The following is a 23,723-nucleotide window of genomic DNA, read 5'->3' as shown; positions in this document are numbered from 1 at the left end:
GACCTACCTCCCTCTCCCTAAAAGATAATCAGCATCACTTTTACAGCAAATACAATGACTATTGCCATGACTTTTTTTCACGAGGAAAAACTTTGGAAGAACTACTTAAACAGTGATATTAACAAAATGTATATATATATATAATTTAAAGTTTAAACATTTGGTGAACATTTCGAGTAAGTACTTATGATTATTTATTTTTGAATTATAACAGCGATTTTGTCAATTATTGGTTTTGCATAAAAATACCCGTTTTTCTTTAATTTTTGTTTAGTTTTGCTTGGTTATATTGAACATTACTGGAAACTTTTTAGTTTTGACTTCCTAAAGTACCAACTAGATCCAATTTGCTACCAGAAACCACCCTGAAGTAAAAAATCTAATTTGTATTGCCTCTAAAGGTGATGACAGACAGAAAACTTACCATTGTAAATATATATTCATCTCTCCGTTCAAAATCTAAAATAATGATAAAATAATAAAAATTTTCATCCGATTAGCAGGATTTGAATTTTGTGCACTGGCCGCCATTATGATATTGGTATATATTGGGTGGCCAGAAAGACCAAATTCCATCATTGACTATAGCCTTGGTATAGTACATTTTTCGACTTTTGCGTAGCTAAAAAATGGTGTGAAAAAGTTAATACATGTAGGTATGGGCTTATGGTCATGGGTGCCCATTGGGAGGGGGCGAGACGGGGGAAATTTCTATATGAAAAACATATGAACTTATAATTTAATAAATACTACTATGATATTATATATAATCATAAGTAGCATAAAATTTTTTATGTATAGTTTTTGATTATCACCTATACTTTAACATAGATAGTTTCATTCAAGATTTCATTAACATGTTAGGAATAAAACAAAGAAAGTTGCAGTTTTTATTTAACGAAATTGAATAATAAATTTGTTTTTAATTTATTGAAATTTATTTTAATTAATTATATAACAAATGTATTGTACAATCGTGAATTATTTATACATTTATATGACATAACATTAAACATTTAATTAACGCTTGAGAATTATTTTATTTTGCCCCCTTACATTTTTCCTATGAATACCCGTGGATATGGACCGTAGGTAGTGTTAAATTATTAATTATTATACTTACAATTTACACAAAATAGTAAAATATACATGTAACTATGTAAGATTTTTATATTTTTATATAGGTATAACTTATATTTATCTAACAGTCTAACACCAATTATCATTCACTACTAAAATAAAAGTGACAAAATTTCAAAAATATAATGTACATCGAATATGTATATTGTATAATATATAGTAATACATAAAGCTAGACGGCCGACACCTATAAGCAAAACTTAATAAACACTATTTTTCCATAAATATTATTATTATTTACCTATCGTTATAATACATATTTATATATTAAATAAATAATATAAAACACTATAACCACAATTTAATAGATATTAATTATGTATATAAAATTGTAAAACGAGTCCATAAATATAACTAATAAATGTAACTAATATTGTAGTATGTACAATGTACCTAATTTAGAGGGAAAGACTTGGATAGTTGTAAGTAGGTACACCGCCGGTTTTGAAATTGTCACCATTATAACTCGTGTCATTTATAATTATACTTATTATTTTATATTAATAAATTATATTCTATTGTACAGTCATTAATCGTTTATCGACATTATTAATTACGTGACTATAGAATAGAGAGTATTGGTGAACGGAGTTGCGCTGATAGTGTAATAGTCCATGTTCATAAGATGCTATAATATAGAACTGAAAAAAATGGTTCTTCAAAAATCCCAACAATTTTTTCATTGACATTGCGGCATTACGCCTCTGAATGCCGCTAGCCAAATTATACTCAAGTCGGAGTTCAAAATGAATTTTTTGGAGGGTAGATATGGAGGGGATAATTTTATATTATATTGCACCCCCCTCCTCCCCATCAACTACATCCAATCTCGGTAACGTATAGTCGCGTGCAGTTTGTGGCGGACAGCCACCGCACCTCGGGAATCAACATAACAACAACATACAACAAAACCGCAAACGGTGGTCTTCGGTGCGCGTCCCGCCGCTATAATAACGCGTACAGTGTGGCGCCGCCGCCGCTGCACCGCGCACAGCAACGGCTCGCCCGACCGTCGACGACAGCAACAGTCCGACAGACGCAAACACGCGACCGACATGGAACCATCACCGGTTGCACGGCCGCTACGGGAACCGCCGCACGGACAGGCGCAAAACGACCGGCAGACTTCCGATGACGCCTCGCCCGAGCCCTGTTACATCGACGAAGCCACCGGAACCATCTCCGAGAAGGTAACGGCTACCACGGTAATCAATCCCTCGGAGACGACGACGGCCGCCGACGAGAATATTCCTGCCTCGGTGACGACTACGGACGAGAATATTGCGACTGCGGTGACGACCGCCTTCGAGAATATTTCTATTGCGGCGACCACCGCCAGCGAAGATGTCACTACTGCGGCTGCTGCGGTAGCGACATTGCAAGTGACCACTGACGAGAAGGCGGTGACCGCCACCGCACAGGTATCCGAAGTGAGTTTCGTCAAAAAATTTAGACCATTTTTAATTTTTTTTTTTTTTATCTTGACACTGCTTTAATAGGACGTCACACCCGCATATGTGTTGTCTCCGTCTTGCAAACGGACAACATAGACGATTTTCGGCGTTGGCCGGTTCCATTTTTGTGTTGTTGATTTAGATATTAGAGTGATTTGGCCTATTTTTTTACGTCTTCGAGGTAAGAACTTTATCCGTGTCCTACCGTTAGTTTTTACAATGTTTTTACATACATTCAGAACTGGATTAAAAATTAAAATATTGTAAAAACTAATGACAGAACAAAGATAGTATTCATACCTTTAAGTTTGATTATAAGCAATCCATTCTAATATTTAAGCTATAACAACACAAAATTGAACCTGTTAAACGCAAATTATATATTAGTAGAACAGATTCACATCACGTTTGAGTAGGACGTTTTTAAGTCGTAGAAGAATAAACTCTAGTGCAATGAATTTTAAAATTTTGATTTTGCTCAAGTGGATTATATAGCAGGGCTCGAGGAGGAATATTTTTAATTTTTAATAAATATTTGGTAAAATTAGTAGTAATAATATTAAGGCATGATTATAAAAATATCATGTGTTTGTTAATTTATTTTTTAAATTAAATGTAACAAAATTATAGTTTTGGCAAATAAATTTGTAAGTTGGAAAAATGTAATGAAAAAATATACTATACTGCTAATGAATAATAATAAATGGTCCATTAAGATTATTACGTCTTAATAAATGTATATATTATATGTTTATAAAATAAAAACGACATTTAAAATAATTAAACGACTAAATATGTGTTATTTATTATCATAATATTAAATATATAACAAAATAATTAAAGCCAATGACTAACTATTCCAGGAAATTTATTAGGTATGTAATATGTATACAATATACGAGTACATAAATATTAAATACACATACACACAATACTTATGATTATCACTTTTTTAAAATACAATATAATCTTTTTATACATACATATAATAATAACACATGGTATGATATTTTAAATTCTCAATAAATTGGAAAACTTTAATGTGAACGTAATTATAAAATTCCTTATATAAAATAATAAAAGATTTATCAATTATTAACATTTATATGTATTGATATGTATTATATTATTTACCTATTTAATTGATATCTTAATTTTAAATTATTAATAATTAGGATTTCCAATTTTCCATTATGTTATACATATTATTTTGGTACTTTAATACTATCAGTTATCACTAGAAAGTTAGTTAGTTATTTATTTATACGAACATGTAAACATATACATATTAAACTCTAAATATTAATTTTTTTTTTTTTTGAAAACATTGATTTTTTTTTTACTTTTCAAAGTCTAAACTTCTAAAGTGTAGGTATCCATAAAATATTAAGAAGTATTTTTGTAATCATGTATGATATGTTATCCTTTATATAACTATATAAAACCCATCGTTATTATTAGCCATACGTTTGATTTTTCACAACATATGCAATTTACATAATACATATTATATCTAAAGCTAATCTCACACTACGATATTATTTATCCATAAACTGATATCAATGCAAACAACGAACAATGTATACAGCATAACAGTGTAATACGAACTTGCCGTATAAACTCATACTGTTCAGTGTACAATTTTTATCGTTGTTCGACTCATTATACGTTTAATCTTTTTTGAACATCGAACATGGAAATATGGAATAATAATCGATCAATTCAGTTTTCATTCCGTTTCAGTGTACAACAGTGGCCTTTTTAAAGTGATACCTATAGTAGTGTATCATGTATTTATACAATATAATACCTATTATATTAGATTTATAGACCCTATACACTATCCATATTATACATATATTACATACATAATTTTACAGCAAAATAAATATTACTGTTTATTGAATACAGAAAAAATACACCTATCGTTGTACTTGTAGTAACTTTGATAGGATTTTTAAATGAGCAGATTTGTTTGTAATTAATATCTTATATTACATTTTTCTTTAAAACAAAACAAATTTAATTTTTAAAGTTTTTAAACAAAACCTTGTATTATATAATAAATTAGCAAAAAAAATACTTTTATTAAAATATATTTGAATGTAAATGAAAGTCAATCCGTTGTCATTATTAATCTATCTCCAATAAACTATCATAATACATTATTTTATAGAAAAGTATTCTTTTTAAATTGTTTTACGACATTATCACTAAACAAGTTACTATATTTATGGTATCAATGACTTAGTTTATAAATACATTGTTTGAAAAACACCAGTCCCGTTTGTGAACATTAGCCGCTTTTGACATTTTTCACTTGTTCATCTGAATGGTATCGCTTTTGAGCTAATCTGAAACAGATCTTATGAAAATTATAAGATGACAAATTAGAACTGTAGGGAGGATATTCCCAAATTTTCTACTTGAATAACCGAAGAAGGTCCTTTGTAATATTTACTGAAAGTGGAGATACGTTGTCACGGATAATTTAAGAAGCACAATTGCTTTTGACAGTTTCCTTGGTCGTCAGTCTTTTATCGCCTATTTTGGTTTCTTGATTGTGTTACATTAGATATGCAGCCAAATTGATCGTTGCTTTTATTGGCATAATTACTGAATAAACAACGCCTTGATTGTCAAAAAAGATAATAAGTATCACTTTTACAGCAAATACAATGACTATGGCTCTTTTTTCAGAGGGAAAAACTTTAGAAAAACTCCTTAAACTACAGTGGTGCTACCAATTTTTATAGAAAAATATTCATTTGAGTTAATTTATGATCCAATACAAGTTATATTTTGATTGATCTTCGTATAATAATATATATATGTTTACTATTTATACTATCATAATATTATACTCAAATAGATAATTTTTTTTTTTAATTTTAACAACAGTTCAGATTTGTTCCATGCATGCATACGTATTTTTTGAACTAGGTACATTAATAACAATCAAATTATAATTAGGTACATACAATATAATGTTTTACTTACTTTGCGGCAATATTTTTGTGAGTTAACAAAATGTGATGACTGATGACCAACACGCACGTTAGCAAATATTAAAATACAGATGGATATGATTGTATCAACGATTATATCATAACATTATAACTGCTAATAAACACAGGCAATTTTAATTATTATTAAACAAATACTGAAGCGACATAAAAAGATTAAATAAATAATTCCAACAAATTTAATATCGCCTCTCATTATCAAAGTCACCCCAATCTACGGTATTTAATTTGTAATAATTGGCAATTACTAATTAATAATTAGTATTATGCATCTAGCAGATTACGATAACATTTGAATTTCAATAAATTTTTTTTATTTTAGGTTATTGAAAATGAAATGAATAAAAAAAATGAAGTCATCATTAGCGTTACTTCACAAATGCAGGTAAATTAACTGAACTTTTTAACTATTATTTTAATTTAACTTGTAATTTTAATGTATAAATGTATGATGTACACATGTAGTGTATATACTATGATAGTAATTATGTGAATTGTACAAAGTGCAGCAAAACAAACAGTGCAGTTTTTAAATGCTATTAAAGTATTAAAAAAAAAAACCTACGCAACTTATAGAAATGAGGTTTATTTTATTTGGTACATCATGCCATCTTGTACATTAAGTTTTGAAAATGACATCAGAAAGATGATGACCTCCAGCAGCAATACATTGTTGAAGTAGATTTTTGAAGTTTCGGCCGCATTTTTGCACATATTGACGGGTATAGCGGCGATTTTCTCCCGAATTCAATCTTTGAGTTCCCCCAAGGTTTGAGGCCGATGTTTAAAAACATTTTCTTTCAGGTGGTCTCATAGAAAGAAGTCACAAATGCTCAAGTCGGATGAGCTGCGCGGGCCATCAAATTTCAAAAATCGTTTTCAACAATGTATCATATTACTGGGGGTTATCATCTTTCTGATGTCATTTTCAAAACTTAATGTATAAGATGGTATGATGGCCATGATGTACCAAATAAAATAAACCTCATTTCTGTAAGTTGCGTATGTTTTTTTAATAGCATTTCAAAACTGCACTATTTGTTTTATTTGTATAACATTGTTAAATATATTTATATATATATATATATATATGTTACGGGAAAAATATACGAAGGCCATTTTATATAATGCCTGGGCATTGTAAAAAATTCCCAAATTGTATACTTTGCCTATAACATATACATAAACAATGATAACAAATTTTGATAATTTATAACTTATTCAAGACCGTAGCCAGCAAAATATGGGCGGTGATAAACTGTTCCGATTTTTAAAAATAATAAATTCTCCCGATGGTAAACTTTCCCGGGTCAACATTAGGTTTACCTGAGGTAAATGTGTAAACTCTCCCGGATCAACATTATGGTTATCTGTAGGAAATATATAAGTTCTCCCGGGTCAACATTTTCAAACTGAAATATACATTAAAATTCAAAGTGCAAATTAAACAAAACAAGTAAAAACTGTAGGTAATACAAAAAATAAGGAAAAAACTATATCTCAAAAAAATATTAGACTAGAAATAGATAACATATATATATATCTGTGTGTTTCTATTATCAAAAAAAAATAAATTTAAACATTTTTATTTTATTATTTATTTATTTTATGAATTTTTAATTTTTATTGTACTTAGGTCAACCTTACCCCCCCCCTGACTACGACCGTGAACTTATATTGTATTATATATAATAATTAATTAATTTATATTTGTTTCGGATTTTTCGTTTTAAAGACCATTCTAATAAACTTATGCTCTGCTATATCTTTCCCTATAGTTATCTTTTACTAAAACTCGCCATCCTGCGTCCGCTACATCCTGCTTCATATTTTTTATTACCTGATTCTCCCACCTTAAACTAAATCACACCGATAAAGTATTGGTTTTCTTGCTTCTGAAAAACAATTTTGTACCGTGTGTATAAATGAGTCGTCTTTTTGCTATGTTTGTCTAACCCAGAAGAACCGCCTTTTCCTTATTTCCTCCACAATGTATTTAGTTTTTTGTAAGACAAATTAATTAATTTATATATATTATTATTAATTAATGTATAATACTTAACAGTTCCCTCATATGGTACCGATGATACCGTGTGTAGACGCGTAGTTCATATCATGTACTACCTACTCATTTAAATAGATATAATATAAATTTATTATAACTTATAATTTATAAGTCCGTTTGCTGAATTACAGGAGCAAAAAAAGTGAATATAAAAATATCATTTTTATTTCCCCTACTAAAAAAGTAAATTTTTTCGAAATTAGTTCGAATGAAGAAGTCCAAAATAAAAAATACTCCCACGCATAATAAGGATACAACAACTTAATCTTTCTATCTTTATACGTAGACTATTTAATTTATATTTTTTACAAATTGTCATAATAACATTCATAACACTCATAATAAGTCATAATATAAATTTAATATTAGATAAATTGTAATTAAATCTGTATTTTAAATTTTCCAAAAATTATTTTTTTCTAAGCATATCATTTTATTTTAAATTCCTTATATTCGTTATTATATTTTATATAATTAATACATATATTATTCTCTCTTTAATCCGTTTTAAAATTAATAGCCTTAATACTAGAGATCCAAAACCTTTTTACCCACTTTTATCAACTAAAAATTATATCTAGAACTCTCCTGCTAACTTTTTTATGGCTGCAGGTAATACTTTTGTCTTTGATTATATTTGAAAATGTATTATTATTTTTTTAAACTATATTCGATTTGTATTCTATATTTACTTTTTATTTTTATATTCAATCTCTTGTTAAATAAAAACTATAAGTTATAACTTATTGTATTATGTATTATTTTTCACACACAATGCTAATATTATTATAATTTTTTAGAACTCGCGTCCGTTTATATTAAATAAATAGATAAATATGAGTACCTATAGTATACTCAATATATAGATAAGGAGTTTTATTTAAAGCATACATAAACCACAATAATACCAATTTTTAAATTACATAGGTACATTTAAATAATAGAAATAGATTTAAATGATTTAATCACTTATATTCAACATTAAGTTAAAAATAATTTTTAAGTGCATTTTTTTAAAGTTTTATTTTATTATTTGAGTATTATATCGTATTTGTAAAGGTATTTTTCTTGTTTTTGTTTTATATTTACACCACGCACTAGTAACTATTAGCTGATTTCCATTTTTAGATATGATGTGTGTCTATTCGAGTATACGCAATGGGGGTGCATATAAAATAAAATATAGCCACTCTACGCAATTATTAATTGGCTTAAGATATTATATACCTAAGATTGAATTCCTTCTCATCTGTACTCATAGTTTTTTTTACATTATTTCATATTATTTTTGTTTCATTTTGCTAATATTTATATTCATATGCAGGTATATAATATACTAAACTCATCTCACTCAACTGCTGTATTTATCAATATCAATTATTTTTTTTTTTTAGTATCGGGTATAGATATTAGATACACCAATTTAATTTTTGACTTATATAATGTATATGTATACTATTTACTTTAATTGATACTTAATATTTTGTCGGTAAGATATAATTTTTACCCTAAAAATGTATTGTCATATCCTGATAATATGTCAATATGTCAGCTTGTCAATGATGAATATTTTTCACCATTGTCACGTAATCACGACAATCACGTATACAAATATATTTAAGTATGAGAATATTAAATAGTTTATTATAAACTAATTAAATTTAATCAAGTATTCTGAGTCTTATATACGACACTTAATCTTAAAATACATAATTTTATTTTATCAATATACATTTATTTATATTAATAATCATAAAAATGTATATATTTTAGGTAAATAACGGTGTTAAAAATATGAGTAAGAAAGAGCAAAAGATTGAAAACGATAAGGTTAGTATTTTATTTAAATTTATATTAAATATTTTATACGTATAGACAAACAGTATATTATGTAATTTAATTTGGATATTTTGGGTATCTAATTTTAATTAAATTATATATTTAGTATTTACATATAATATATTTGTTAAATGGATATCATGGTCTTTAAAATCATTGATAATTTTTGAATTCCTAACCAAGCGGACAATGTAATTATTTTTAAATATTTAAAAATTCTAATTTAAAGTATTTATTAAAAAGGACGTATGCATTTAGTAATAACTAATAATAACTAATAGCCTCCGTTCAAAATAAACTATGCTGTATATTTAATTTCATGCAATGATTTAACATCATTTTTAAATTTAAAATTACATCACACCTCAAACACACCCATTCAAGTTATTTAAATAAAACGAAGTGTGTATGGCTTTTTTTATTAATCGTCCATGACTAAATTTTTCACTGTAACTACTAAGTACTAACACTAAAGTCTATGACTAAATAAATGAAACTATACATAAATAATAATAATATATAAATAATTATCATTTATCTTATGAAATAAAAGTTAATTGAATATGTTTTGGTTTGGGTATCTATTATCTAATGTTATTGATTTTTCTATCAACTCGGATCAGAGAGCTATAATAACTTTATAATGTAATGAGTAATGTCTAACTTGGTTAAAATTATTGAATAAGACACAGCGAAATAAAAGAAAACAATATGTATATGGAAAATATATAGTTTATTGGTCATTATTTAGGTATATTTTACATTCAATAACCAATGAAATAACGTGAAATTATTATAATGCCATTGCAGAATTGCAATATCTTATACGAATATTATAATGTGCAGGACACTGTATAGGTAAACATGATTTTTTTTCAAAACAACTTCTGTAATTCAATATTAAATGATTCCACATTTATTTAATGTATATCTAAATTTAAAATTCAATATAAAATTATACTTAACTGCTTTAATCAACGAGTGTATAACATACTTATTACATATTATTACATACAAATTAACAATTGTCAAGTGTCAATCGACATTTTTTTTAATATATTAAAATTAAATGTATATACCTAATAGAATATTATGATAATATTTTATTGGGAATTCATAAACTAATCATAAATATTTTTTTATACTAATCCTTTAAACCACTAAAATTTGAATATCTAGAAAAAAATTTTTAAATTAATAAGTTTATAAAAGAGTAATAAATAATGTGTGTGATCAAATATAGAAAAAATTGCATCGCAGTGATAAACGGTGTTATAATCCACTCTGCAGTCTGTAGTAAAGTCAATAATAATAATATAATATATAATAATAAACTGACAATATAGACAGTATAGTTGAATATAATGCTATAATTACTCATTAATTATTTATAGTATGTTTTTGTTCTGCTTCACACAATCAAAATAATTTATTAAATAAATTGATTTTTAACTAAGGCTAGATATTCAAAAAATTCATTAATTTGAATAATATTAATGAAATATAATTCACCAAATTTTGTTTTGTTTATTTGAATTACTTGAATTGTTTACAAAGTAACTGTGATTAAACTAAAATTCTTACTTAGGAAAATTAACAATTTTAAATTGCTTATGTATTTTAAATTAAACAATCAGGTAATATAATATAACGATTTATTTTCTTGAGTAGGTAATACAATCAAATATATATATACGAGTTAGAAGGAAAATTACTCTAAGTACTTAATGAATAATGATTGTTGACTAATAAAAAATAGTTCCAATTTATTTTATAAAATTATAACTAACATTAAAATAATAATAATTTTACGAAATTTGGATAATGTAATATCAGGTACAATATTAATCAGTTTTTATACATAAACGATAAAAAAATAATTACTTTATTGGATAGAGGTCATTATAATGGTTTAAATTGCACTATTGCAGATGTACAAATTAATAATATATGATCAGTTTTTATACTCTTATCGTTCGTGTACAACCATTTATTATTGTTATAGCATTTATAATAATTTAGTCGCATTAACGTTTGAACTTCGACAATTATGATAAGATTTTACTATATAATAAGTATATTTTAAAATGTCATTACTATAATAAAAATCATGGCGTGCACCATTACAAAACTAGAAATCATTTTATTCACTATAATATATTATATTATACAAATAGGTAGTCATATTAAATTCTTAGGAATTATTTACAAGTGAAACTATATGTAAAATAAGTTACCCTAAATAATAGGAACACTACCTATATATATATATGAGTTAAAGCATAACTTTTTAATGATTGCTAATTTTGTAAATAATATTAGTGTATATAGAGGCATAAGTGGGTATCTTACTTAATAACTTATGTAGATATACTTATGTCCTATTCCTATAGTTATTAATGGTATGTAAATAGATAATTTTGTTTTAACTGATGGATTTTAGGACTTTTGTTAATTTTATGCAGTGACGCTATGATGATTGTGTATAATTATAACAATCTAAAAATAGGTATAATTAAAAAATTGAATCAAATTTTTATACGCCTCAATAGTAGCTAGTAAATACTGAATATACCTACTAATTACTCGGTATATATATGCACCTTGGACCTCGTGAACTAAAAGTCTAAAAGTTCTGTATATTATACCAATATATATATTATACATCATGAGTTTTTATTTTTATTATTATTAAAATATTTATATTTACTATTATATTATTATCTCAAACATTTTATATATGGTTAAATAAGAAAAAAAGGAATTAAATAATTAAACAAATGACACAAAACAAATAATATAATTTTAATTTGGATGAAAAGTGGAATAATGTACAGCAAAACTTTTATAAAAACATGCGTTTGAATAGTGTTTATTTCAGATCTTCTATCCCGGGGGCATCGTAAATTTGCCATAGAAATATATAATAGAGATAAGTAAAAATATCGCATACCTATATATTTTTCTCCAAATGGGAAGGCTTAAAAATCCCCTCGGTCAACCCTCTGAAATAACACCGTGTATGACTGAAAAATTGTCCCGTTTATGTTTCCAGAATTTGTGATATACCAATAATATTAATGTCTGTTAAAATTATTTGTCGGTATAATAACAAATTACAGCTGTTTTTTATTTGTTTGTGAGAGGATCGATACATTTAATAGTTTGAAAATGTGTGATGTGCTCATCATCACTACTATTTTAAATTTTAAAATTTTATCAAGTTAGAAGTTAGTTAGGAAGTAATATCGAGATTCTATCATCATTATTCATTAAACATTAGATACCTATTAGCTAAATCACACTATATATACCTCCTGACCTCCATTACTAAGTCCCAATTATTTGAAAAACATTTTAAAATCGGGGTTCTTTTTTTTGTTGTTTATGACTTAGGGTTACGCATACCTTGGTATTTATACATTATACCTAGTATTCTGTGGTTTATTTATTTATCGTATGGCAAAAATAACATCTACTTTTTCCTCTCTCATAAGTTTTGATAAAATTTCACTCTTAGCTGACGAAATACCTTCAATATTTAGGTGACATACCCTAAGGCATGGGCCTAATAAGTAATATCTGCGTTGAATGGCCACGAAAAGGGCCGTTTAAAGGCTGCAAATTACATTATTACTGTGTCTGTTGCTGGGTATCAACGCCTTGGTGGTGGTATTAGTTACGCTCGTAGTTTGTCTTCGTACACAAAGGTCTTCGGGAAGTTTACAAGCGCATACAGGGACTAGGGAGGGCCACGTGCATGCTACTATTCTGTGGTAATGTAATGTACTATATAATATATAGGTAGGTCATGGATACGTCATGGGTATTACGCATATTTTATGTTATGTGCTCTTTTTAACAATTTACTGTAATTTATGTATTTATTATTATTTAGTAAGTACAAAAGGACATAATAATTATTAATTATTACATATAATACTAATAGGTAAATATAATTTTTTTATATATTGTCAATGTTTGATAAAAAATAAAAATACTTAGTCATAAGTACAATGACAATTCTAAAATTCATACATTTAACTCATTTAAGTATACATCTAGAAGGAATAAAGAAAAATAATAATTAATAACTAATTTAGGAACCAACTAACTTTGTTGATATTGGACTCAAATTTGGAAGTGATAGTAGTACAACTGTTTAGTGTTTTTTAGGTACTGCTAAAAATCTATGAAATAATTTAATTAAAAATATACTGTAAGATAAAGGCACTAGGTACTGGTATTGTTTAAAAAATAGGTGGTATTGCCATTATTACGTTATATTGCAGTATATTACTATTATTTATCATAAAAATATAAGATCAACGCGTTATTAATTATTGGCTATAATATAAGCAATAAACATTTTCAAACCTCTTCTGTCGGACCCGAGTGGGAGGTTATTTGGCTTAATCGTACCTTCGATAATTGTTACAGTATCTAGCTGGTAGTCGCATGAACTATACTATATAGTTACTAATGTTACTATAGTATGATTCGTATTAGTTTTAGCACAATCCGTATGTTCGTATACCAGTATTATAGGTAGTAGGTACCTCCTATTATCACCTAACTGGTAGGTATGTAATACATTTTTTATTTTCCATATAATAGGTATTATTATTAAATATTTTTGTTAGTCTCAATTGGCTGTTATTTTGTGTGACGTGTGTATTATATCGTCATCATGGGTGTCTCAAATATCGATAGTCAATATAATGCTACATCGAATAATTTAAAAATATTTAGTATAACGATGTAATAATAAAATGTTATTACTCATTTAAACGACGTACTTTAAGAATGATGATGCTGCCGATCGTCGAGTGCTGATTTCCAAGTTCCAACATACAATAACTTTACTATATTCATTAAAAATTTACTTAACAATTGTCAGCTAAATGTTGGTAGGTCTGTTATTTTCGTGATACTGCACAAATATTATGTTAACACGTTGATAACGTTGATAAGGCATTTTATAATCTATGTGGGCAAATCAAAAATAATATAATATTGTATATAAAGTAAACCGTGAAATTCGTTAGTGTGTAGCTAATTATATTTAAAATGTCTTTTAATTTTAATGTATAGAATTCACCTCTTCAAACATGATTTAGTTTAATTACTTCCTTATCATTTTTTTTTTTTAATTTTCTAATATGTTATTTTACTCACAGTTATAAGTAGTAATTTGCGTATAACAATATTTAATATTGGTATAATGAACTCTAAGTACAAAATTGTTAAAAAAATTAGCAATGAATCTTTACATTCTCTTTTAATTCATGAATCACATAATAGTCCATCAGGTTCAAATTTTGTATGTGCCTCGACATTAATTTTTAAAAACACCAGTTACCTGAGTAATTAAAAAAAATCATTTATTTTATTTTAGATGATAGCAGAACACGAAAAGATGTGGCTTACTACAAAAGAAGCAAGTGCAATAAGTGCTGAAGATGTAGTGTCCAGATTAAGAGTTGGTTTTAGGTGCGGATTATCTTGGAAAGAATGTGAATTTAGAAGGCAGATAACAGGATACAATGAATTTTCTGTTCATAAAGGAGATCCGTTATGGAAAAAATATATTGAACAGGTAATACATTATATTATTAATGCTTAGGACTCAGATTATATCTGCAAGTGTTTAGCTTTGAAAAAACAACTTTTATAAGAAGAGAAGTTGAAAGTTTTTAATAATTTTTTTGTTTAAGAACAATATGTGTATAACTGTATAAGTATACTATTAAATACCTAAGGTAACATTTCAGGACCTAGGGTTCAATAGTTTTTTAATAAGAAAAATGCATGTTAATAGTACTCAATGTTGGTTTAAATTTAATATTTAATAATTGTTTTTTGTTAAATATTAATGTAGGTTAAAATTATTAAAATTAATACATTTTAAAAAAGATTAAAAGAATTGGTAGAATATAAAGTATTAGGTACTATTGATACTCTGAATAGCATACAACTTAATCAAAAAATAATTATAATATGTATCAATTTGTTAAAGAAATAATATAGGATTACCATTTGTTTTGGTTTTAACGGCATGTCCCTGTGTCCCAGCCAGTCATTAAGTTTGTCTCAGTAAATGGAAGCATGGAAGCTGAGAGAAAATAACTTTAATATTGTATAAAGATTTATCTAAAAAAAAAAGAAGGTAATTCAATATGATGTCCCAGTTTTCAAAATCTGGCAACCCCAAGAAATGTATTTGTAATTGGTTTTTTTCAAGTAAAAAATACTAAAAATAATTATTAAATTTACTAAAATATATACAATATTTCAAGTACAACTTTATTATCCAAATAGTATATTATTTGGAAATTCAACAATGTTGTATTTGTATATTTTGATTTTTCTTAGTAATCCATTAACAATTATTTACATCCATATCGACCATATCTTTTTATAGTTTATTTATAATGAAACTAAAGTTACTACATTTTTACAGGCAATTTAAAATGCATTAGAATGAATTTTATGTTCATAAATCATTTTTATTGTATAATTTTGTTTTTTTTTTTTTAAATAATTGCATATTCTAATAACCTTGTAAGTTAATTTTAGTTTATAATAGTTAATCTATACAACTTTACACCTTTATACGGTATTAAATATGATATATATTTATATTTTATATATATAAAGTTTTAAAAAACATTTATGAATTTGAATATTAATAGTAAGTATTCTTATTTTTTTCAGTTTAGAAATCCATTGATACTCCTTTTGTTAGCTTCAGCTGTCGTGAGTGTATGTATGAAACAATTTGATGATGCCTTCAGTATTACTACAGTATGTATTACTTAAAAAATTAAGTCATTATTAATAGATAATTTAAGAATGATCTTATTTTTTTCTCAAAATTATGAATTAAGAAAAAAGTAAATTTTGGACAAGTAATTTTTTTGGTCTGAAATAATATTTTTAAAGGCAGGTAAACATTTTAAATTGTTAATGTTTTTTTTGTAAATATTTTGATCATTGATTGTTTACAGAATAGTTATTAGGACTTAGTGAATAATTCTAATATTGTGAACTATACTTAAAAAGTATTTTTAACTTAAAATCATTAAATTTTTTGTCTTAATTTTTTTTTCAAATAAAAATAGTTAAATTGTGCTATTATTTAAATTCCTATAATATTTGTTACAGGCCATTATCATTGTTGTTACTGTGGCTTTTATACAAGAATATAGGTCTGAAAAGTCATTAGAAGCATTGACTAAACTAGTACCACCTACATGTCGATGGTTAGTATTTAAATAAAAATATATTGAGTCATTATTTGTCATCATTTTTAGAAAATTATTTATTAAATATATTTAATTCATAATATTTAATGAAGAAGAAGTCATAAGAGACAATAAAATAGTGTCTATCTCCATTTATATTTGAAGAATAATAATCAATAAAATATTTAATTTTAAAATAACAAATTTGATATAAATATCGAAAAAAAACTAATTTTGATTATTAATTAAAATTAATATTTATCTAAACTCTTTGAATATTTTTAATTCGTTTACAATTATACAGAAACAAATACTAACTCAATTACCTTCCTATCAAGATTTTATATTCTATCGGTATAGCAGGTTTTTGGAATACACCCTGTCATGTTCATAATATGAGAAATATCTCATACTTATCGATAACTATTTTTAATTTTGTTATTTTTTGTCTATTATGTGCTATTATTTTACTTATTATTTAATATGTTAGTAATATATTTTATGTTATAATTGAATAGTTCACAAAAAAAAAATGTTTTGTTTGTTATCTACAATTTGAATAATGAGATTTATTTCTACTAATAATGTTAATTGTTATTCAAATTTAAACATCAATTTAGTTTATCTTATTTTGTCACTGATAATGTTACATTGTTACATGATTATCATTATCTGTTTCTAAAATAAAATTTACTAATAACATGACATTTTTTTTTTTACTTTTTAGCCTTCGAGAGGAGCAATTAGAATCTATGTTTGCAAGATCATTGGTACCGGGGGATATTGTTTATTTGAGCACTGGTGATAGAGTCCCTGCTGACATTAGACTGTTTGAGGTAAAACTAAAGTGTAATATATAAAAATAAAATATTAAATATAGATCATAGTTGTTTTTGTTAATAATATCGTTATTGGATTTTTTTTATAGGCTATTGATTTAGCTGTAGACGAAAGTAGTTTTACTGGTGAAACAGAACCATGCATGAAAACCACAGAATTAGTTTTGAATCCTGTGAGTCATACATCAATGAAAAATATAGCATTTATGGGTACATTAGTACGGTGTGGAAATGGCAAAGGAGTTGTGGTAAATACTGGAGAAAAATCAGAGTTTGGTGAACTTTTCAAATTAATGCAAAGTGAAGAAGCACCAAAAACCCCTTTGCAGAATAGCATGGATATTCTGGGTACTCAGTTATCAGTGTATTCTTTCTTTATTATTGGTTTAATAATGATGCTTGGATGGATTCAGGGCCGACCTATTTTAGATATGTTTACAATTGGTGTTAGGTAAAAAAAAGTCAACAAATAAATTCATTTTTTACAATTTTTGTTTTTATTGCTTTAGTTTGGCTGTAGCTGCAATACCAGAAGGCTTGCCTATAGTTGTAACTGTGACTTTGGCTCTTGGTGTAATGCGTATGGCTAATAGAAAAGCTATTGTAAAAAAATTACCAACTGTTGAAACCTTAGGTAATTTTTTAACTTTAATTAATAATTTCTAATTTGTTATTGCTATATATATTTATTTTGTTTTAATAGGATGTGTTAATATAATATGCTCTGATAAAACTGGTACTATAACCAATAATGAAATGACTGTAACTACAATTATTACTTCAGATGGATATTATGCTGATGTAAGTTACAAAATATTTTTATTTTTGTTTAATGATAAATATTTTTTAATTTAAACTGATAATAAAAAATTATTACACATTAATGCAGTAAAAATTTGATAATTGTACAAGGCTAATATGTTTTAATGACACTCATTAACAGGATTTTACTATATTTAAACATGAATTACAATAATGACTATCTGTATATAAAATATGTATTATTAAACTTCAATATATATATAAAATATTAATTTAATGATCTAGGTTTCCGGAACTGGTTACAACGATCAAGGTGAAGTTCATTTACTTAAATCATTCTCTTCAGACCAAGCTAAGCAAGCTATATATAATTTATTAGAAGTATGTATTGTATTTTTTTAATAATTTAAATTGTCTCAATATTTTTACAGATTGTTTTTTGTAAAAATTATATATATATGTATATTTTTTATACAGGTTGGAGTTATTTGTAATAATGCAACTATCAATGGAGATACATTACAGGGACAGCCTACTGAAGGGGCTCTTTTAGCAGTTGCTATGAAGGTGTTTAAAAAGTTAAATTTTATGTTATTTATTATTATTATTTTTATTACAATTTTTTCATTTTTGAATGTAGAATAGAATGTATGGTATTAGTGATAAATACTTAAAACTTCAAGAATATCCATTTAGTTCTGAACAAAAACTTATGGCTGTGAAATGTGTTAATAAATATGATGATGTAAGTTTTTGCAATACATTAAATTTCATTCATATAAGTATTTTTATTATTTTACTGATATTTATAGGTTAAAGAAGAAATTTATTTTGTCAAAGGGGCATTAGAAAAAGTCTTGAAACAATGTACAAAATATTCTAGTGGAAATGAAAGACTATTATTGAGTAGTAAAAAAGAACAAGAAATATTTACTGAAGCATATGAAATTGGCAGAAAAGGACTTCGAGGTTTGTTTTGAGGCTGTATTATAGTTACATATCTTTTAAATTGTCATACTTCTATTTAACTTTAACACATTTCTATAGTCATTGCATTAGCTAAAGGTGATTCTTTACAAGATTTGGTCTATTTGGGATTAGTGGGAATTTGTGATCCACCAAAACCATTTGTTAGAGAATCTATAGAACAGTTATATAATTGTGGAGTTAAAGTAAAATTAGTAACTGGAGATGCTCAAGAAACTGCAGTTGCTATCGGTATGTTTCATATAACATTAACAAATAAATAATAAAACAATATTTTAATCTTTATTTTATAATATTATAGGAAGCATGATTGGCTTAGACATGATTCATGGACAGACCATGTCTGGCCAACAAATTGATAATATGTCTGATCATCAACTAAAAGCAATGGTAAACAATGTATCTGTTTTTTATCGTGTTACACCTCGTCACAAATTAACAATAATCAAGGTATCTAATACTATATTACCATTAATATTTGATTACACTTCATCTTTTTATGTTATTATTGATTTTATTTAAAATATTTGTAAAAGAAATACTGATAAATTGTATTACTTAAAAATTAATAACAATAGTTTCTTGACATTTTCACATAGTAATCTTCTAAATATTTTAATATTTTTTGCTTGTTTTAAGCTATTTATAAATATTTGAGATTTTTTAGTTTATTTTTTAAACATTAGGTTCCTCACAATAAGTTATTCATCTAAAAATTTAAAAATACAATGTGACAGTATTTTATACACTTATAAAGTTTTTAACTATGACCTTATAGCTTGAACATAGGTTACGAGATGTTTTATAATTTATTCTGACTGAAATAAAAATATAAAGTTTAATATAAAGCTACATAATTTATAATAAGTGTGAACTATTTGTAATATTTTGTTGTAATTTAAAAAATGATAAAATTTAAAAAATATAAGTAATTTTAAGCTATTTATTCTATGAATATATTAATATTTAATACTATTCAATACATTGGTATTAACTCATAAGTCATAAGTTCATAACAATTAACAATAATAGATATATGATATAATTTTATAATACTATATAATATGTGGTTTTTACAACAAATAATTTAACCTAAAGTTACTAAAATAAAAATTATTTACTTATATTTATATGAATAATGATAAAATATTCTTAGAAATAAATGCAATAGGGTTTTATTCGTGCAGTGATGTATTTTATGACAAGGTATATTTGAAACCTGCTATTCAGTAAAGTGACTTCCCAGTTTATTTAAAATTACAATTTACTAAATTTAAGCTATTATTTATCAGTTCTTTATTCAATTTAAAATACTAAAATGAAACAGTTTTATATTGTCTTTATGTGAATGCCTTAATACTTTTTCAGTAATACATTTTTAATTCTTACCATATTTAAACATTTTAGTTAATTTAAAACACAAAACATCAATGTTTCAAAAGTATTAGCAAAATATTATACATTTAAAATTAGCTTATAATAATACTAGGAAAACAAAATTAAACTAAATTCATTATTCAATTCACATTTATATAATTTAGGCATTGCAAGCAAATGGTAATGTTGTTGGAATGACTGGTGATGGAGTGAATGATAGTGTTGCATTAAAAAAAGCTGACATTGGGATAGCTATGGGTAAAAATGGAACAGACGTTTGTAAAGAAGCATCTGACATGATATTAGTTGATGATGATTTCCAAACAATTGTGGCAGCTATTGAAGAAGGGAAAGGAATATTTTTCAACATTCGAAATTTTGTGAAATTTCAACTCAGTACTAGTATAGCTGCATTATCTTTAATTGCTTTAGCAACAATTTTTAGAATACCAAATCCATTAAATGCCATGCAAATATTATGGATTAATATTATTATGGATGGTCCACCTGCCCAAAGGTAGCTATTTCATTTATTAAGTTATTTGGAACTTATTATTTTTCTTAAAAATTCTACTATTAACCTTTTTCAGTCTTGCGGTAGAACCAGTTGATAAAGATGTTGTAAAACAAGGTCCTCGGAATGTTAAAACACCGATGATAACAAAAACGCTTGTATTAAATGTTCTTTTTTCAGCATCAATTATAATTGTTGGAACCCTTTGGGTGTTTAAACGAGAAGTAAGTTTTTATTTTTGAAACTTAATTTAATTTGTTACGGGTTTTGTGAATTAATTACATAATCAACTCTACTTAATACTCTACTTAATCTACTTAATCAATAATTTCATTATACTCAGTTATTTTTACAAATAATTAACTACTACAAAATTAAATTATGTAAAAATCCTGTTCATAAATATTGCTTTTATATTTAATTTAAATGTTCTGTGTATAAAATATTAGAAAAATTAAATTAAATAAAATCAATATTTTACATATTAATTATAAATTTCCAAGACTTAATAGTTAATTAAATTTAATTATTTTGTAAAATTATTTCAGATGAGTGACAATGATGTGTCTAAGAGAGACACTACAATGACATTTACCTGTTTTGTTTTCTTTGATATGTTTAATGCTCTTAGCTGCCGTTCACAGGTTTGATGATTTTAAAATTTTATAATATTATTAAATTGATTGATTCTATTATCTATATTGCTATTTAATCACATACATCATGTTTACAGACAAAATCGGTATTTACTATTGGGTTGTTTTCTAACAAAATGTTTCTTGTTGCTGTTACACTTTCTGTTGTTGGCCAAATGTTAGTGATATACTTTCCCCCATTACAAAGTGTATTTCAGACAGAAGCACTTACTTTATATGGTAAAAGCAATCATCTTTTACAATTATAAAGTTAAAAAATTAAAAAATTTTTTTCCAAATTTAGATATTTTACTATTATTGGGATTAACATCAAGTGTTTTCATTGTGTCAGAAATAAAAAAATTCTTCGAGCGACATTTACAAAAGAGGCTAACTAGAGCACCTAAGAAACAAATGGCTTTTGTGTAATAATTTGCAACTACTAAACTTAGTTACATCATAAATGGTATTAAAACAATTATAATAATAATACCCAATTATAAATTAAATGACAATCGAATAGTCATAATAAAATATAAAATATACAAATAATATACACTATATTTGTATTTTTTTTTTTTTATATTTATTGATGCAATATAAATCTCATGTTTTTTTAGGTTATGTATTTGCATATTTTAGTTCCTTTCTTCTTTTATTGACTTAAATATTTATTATTATTAATATTACTATAGGTGAATCCAGTGTTATCTATTGGTTATTTAATATCTTAATTTTATTATTTACTACAATTATAATATGTTATACAAAAAAATCCACTTTTGTTTAATTTGTAAATTTATATATTTTTATGAATAAATGTATTTGTATGCTTAGAATTTTAATTAAACATGTTTTCTTGTTTTTTTTTTAAAAAACTGTTTCTATAAAAATGTTTTAATCAAGCAATTGTATAATTAGTTACTGAAAATTAACTTTATGATTGTTTTGTAAAAAATATAAAACAAAATACGTGAATTTTTTAGTATTCATTTGTTTAACTTAGAAATTAAAAAGTATTTAATTTTTTTATAATGTATAGTAGATATTAAGTATAATAATTGTTGTTTAATCACTTTTTATATTATATATAATATAATAATTATGAAAAGTTTAATAATTATACTGGTGGATAGATATTATTTTTTAATATTAAATCATCAGGTCTCCTGAAGCTATTCATTGTTTACATATCAGTATATCAGTATATTTATTAAATTTGCCTGCTTGTTACTAGTTTTTATTAAATATAATATACTTAATACTTATAGAACAAAAATAAAAGTTAAATGTTGATATTTGTATTCAAAAAATGAGTAAAAGAAATACAATATAATATTGTGTTATAAATTTGTCATGTATAATTAATTTAAGTTTCACATATGAAAAGTAAGATAATGCTATTGGTCAATTTTTTTTTAAACATCATATTTATTAATATTCATGTTGTATTATTTGACACTACTTACTTAAAATAATTTAATTTATAATCAATAGATGGAGTACATTTTTTTTATGCACATTTTTTTTTTTTAATAAAAAATTATTTGTTGATAAAATATAATTTTCTTGACTTTTCATATATCTACTTGTTTATTTTCTTATTGATAACAGAGAAAATAACTGTATAAACAATTTTTGAATTATTTGTTATTTGTTTATACAAATATATAGACTGCCTATGTATAAAAAATAATTATGCGATGTGTTTTTTTTTATTTTTAATGAACAAAAGGAAAGCATCTTTTCTTGAGACTGCCTTAAATTTGACATTAATTCAAGTAGTGTTGAAGACATAACTTATAGGTACGACAAGGGTCACCATTTTGGTATAGTAG

General features: G+C 25.3%; 1 protein-coding gene across 2 annotated transcripts; it reads left to right on the top strand.

Annotated features, from left to right (window-relative positions):
• The first annotated feature begins 1,998 nt into the window (after window positions 1-1,998).
• On the top strand, window positions 1,999-23,584 carry LOC132931727 (calcium-transporting ATPase type 2C member 1). 2 transcript variants are annotated; one of them, XM_060997687.1, is made up of 21 exons: window positions 1,999-2,570; window positions 5,943-6,005; window positions 9,459-9,515; window positions 14,923-15,123; window positions 16,242-16,331; window positions 16,692-16,789; window positions 17,499-17,607; window positions 17,700-18,061; window positions 18,120-18,244; window positions 18,314-18,411; window positions 18,658-18,753; window positions 18,850-18,939; window positions 19,013-19,117; window positions 19,185-19,341; window positions 19,420-19,590; window positions 19,661-19,809; window positions 20,901-21,253; window positions 21,327-21,474; window positions 21,799-21,894; window positions 21,984-22,125; window positions 22,190-23,584. In XM_060997687.1, the coding sequence occupies exons 1-21, from the start codon at window positions 2,196-2,198 to the stop codon at window positions 22,312-22,314; spliced, it is 3,210 nt and encodes a 1,069-aa protein (XP_060853670.1). In that variant the 5' UTR covers window positions 1,999-2,195; the 3' UTR covers window positions 22,315-23,584. The 2 variants fall into 2 exon arrangements, with proteins under 2 accessions (XP_060853670.1, XP_060853671.1); XM_060997688.1 differs by lacking the exons at window positions 1,999-2,570; window positions 5,943-6,005; window positions 9,459-9,515 and adding an exon at window positions 14,543-14,847.
• The last annotated feature ends 139 nt before the right edge of the window (window positions 23,585-23,723 follow it).

This window comes from Rhopalosiphum padi, chromosome 1 (genome assembly GCF_020882245.1).
Source record: "Rhopalosiphum padi isolate XX-2018 chromosome 1, ASM2088224v1, whole genome shotgun sequence".
NCBI classification, from domain to species: Eukaryota; Metazoa; Arthropoda; class Insecta; order Hemiptera; family Aphididae; genus Rhopalosiphum; species Rhopalosiphum padi.
This window is presented reverse-complemented; position numbering and strand designations above follow the sequence as displayed.

What these genes read in the sequence shown, in the direction of transcription:
- LOC132931727 (XM_060997687.1), top strand. Translation starts at nt 2,196, where the DNA reads ATGGAACCATCACCGGTTGCACGGCCGCTACGGGAACCGCCGCACGGA. An exon ending in GCGTTACTTCACAAATGCAG is followed by an intron (nt 6,006 to 9,458) that starts GTAAATTAACTG and finishes TATATATTTTAG; the next exon opens with GTAAATAACGGTGTTAAAAA. An exon ending in GATGGTCCACCTGCCCAAAG is followed by an intron (nt 21,254 to 21,326) that starts GTAGCTATTTCA and finishes AACCTTTTTCAG; the next exon opens with TCTTGCGGTAGAACCAGTTG.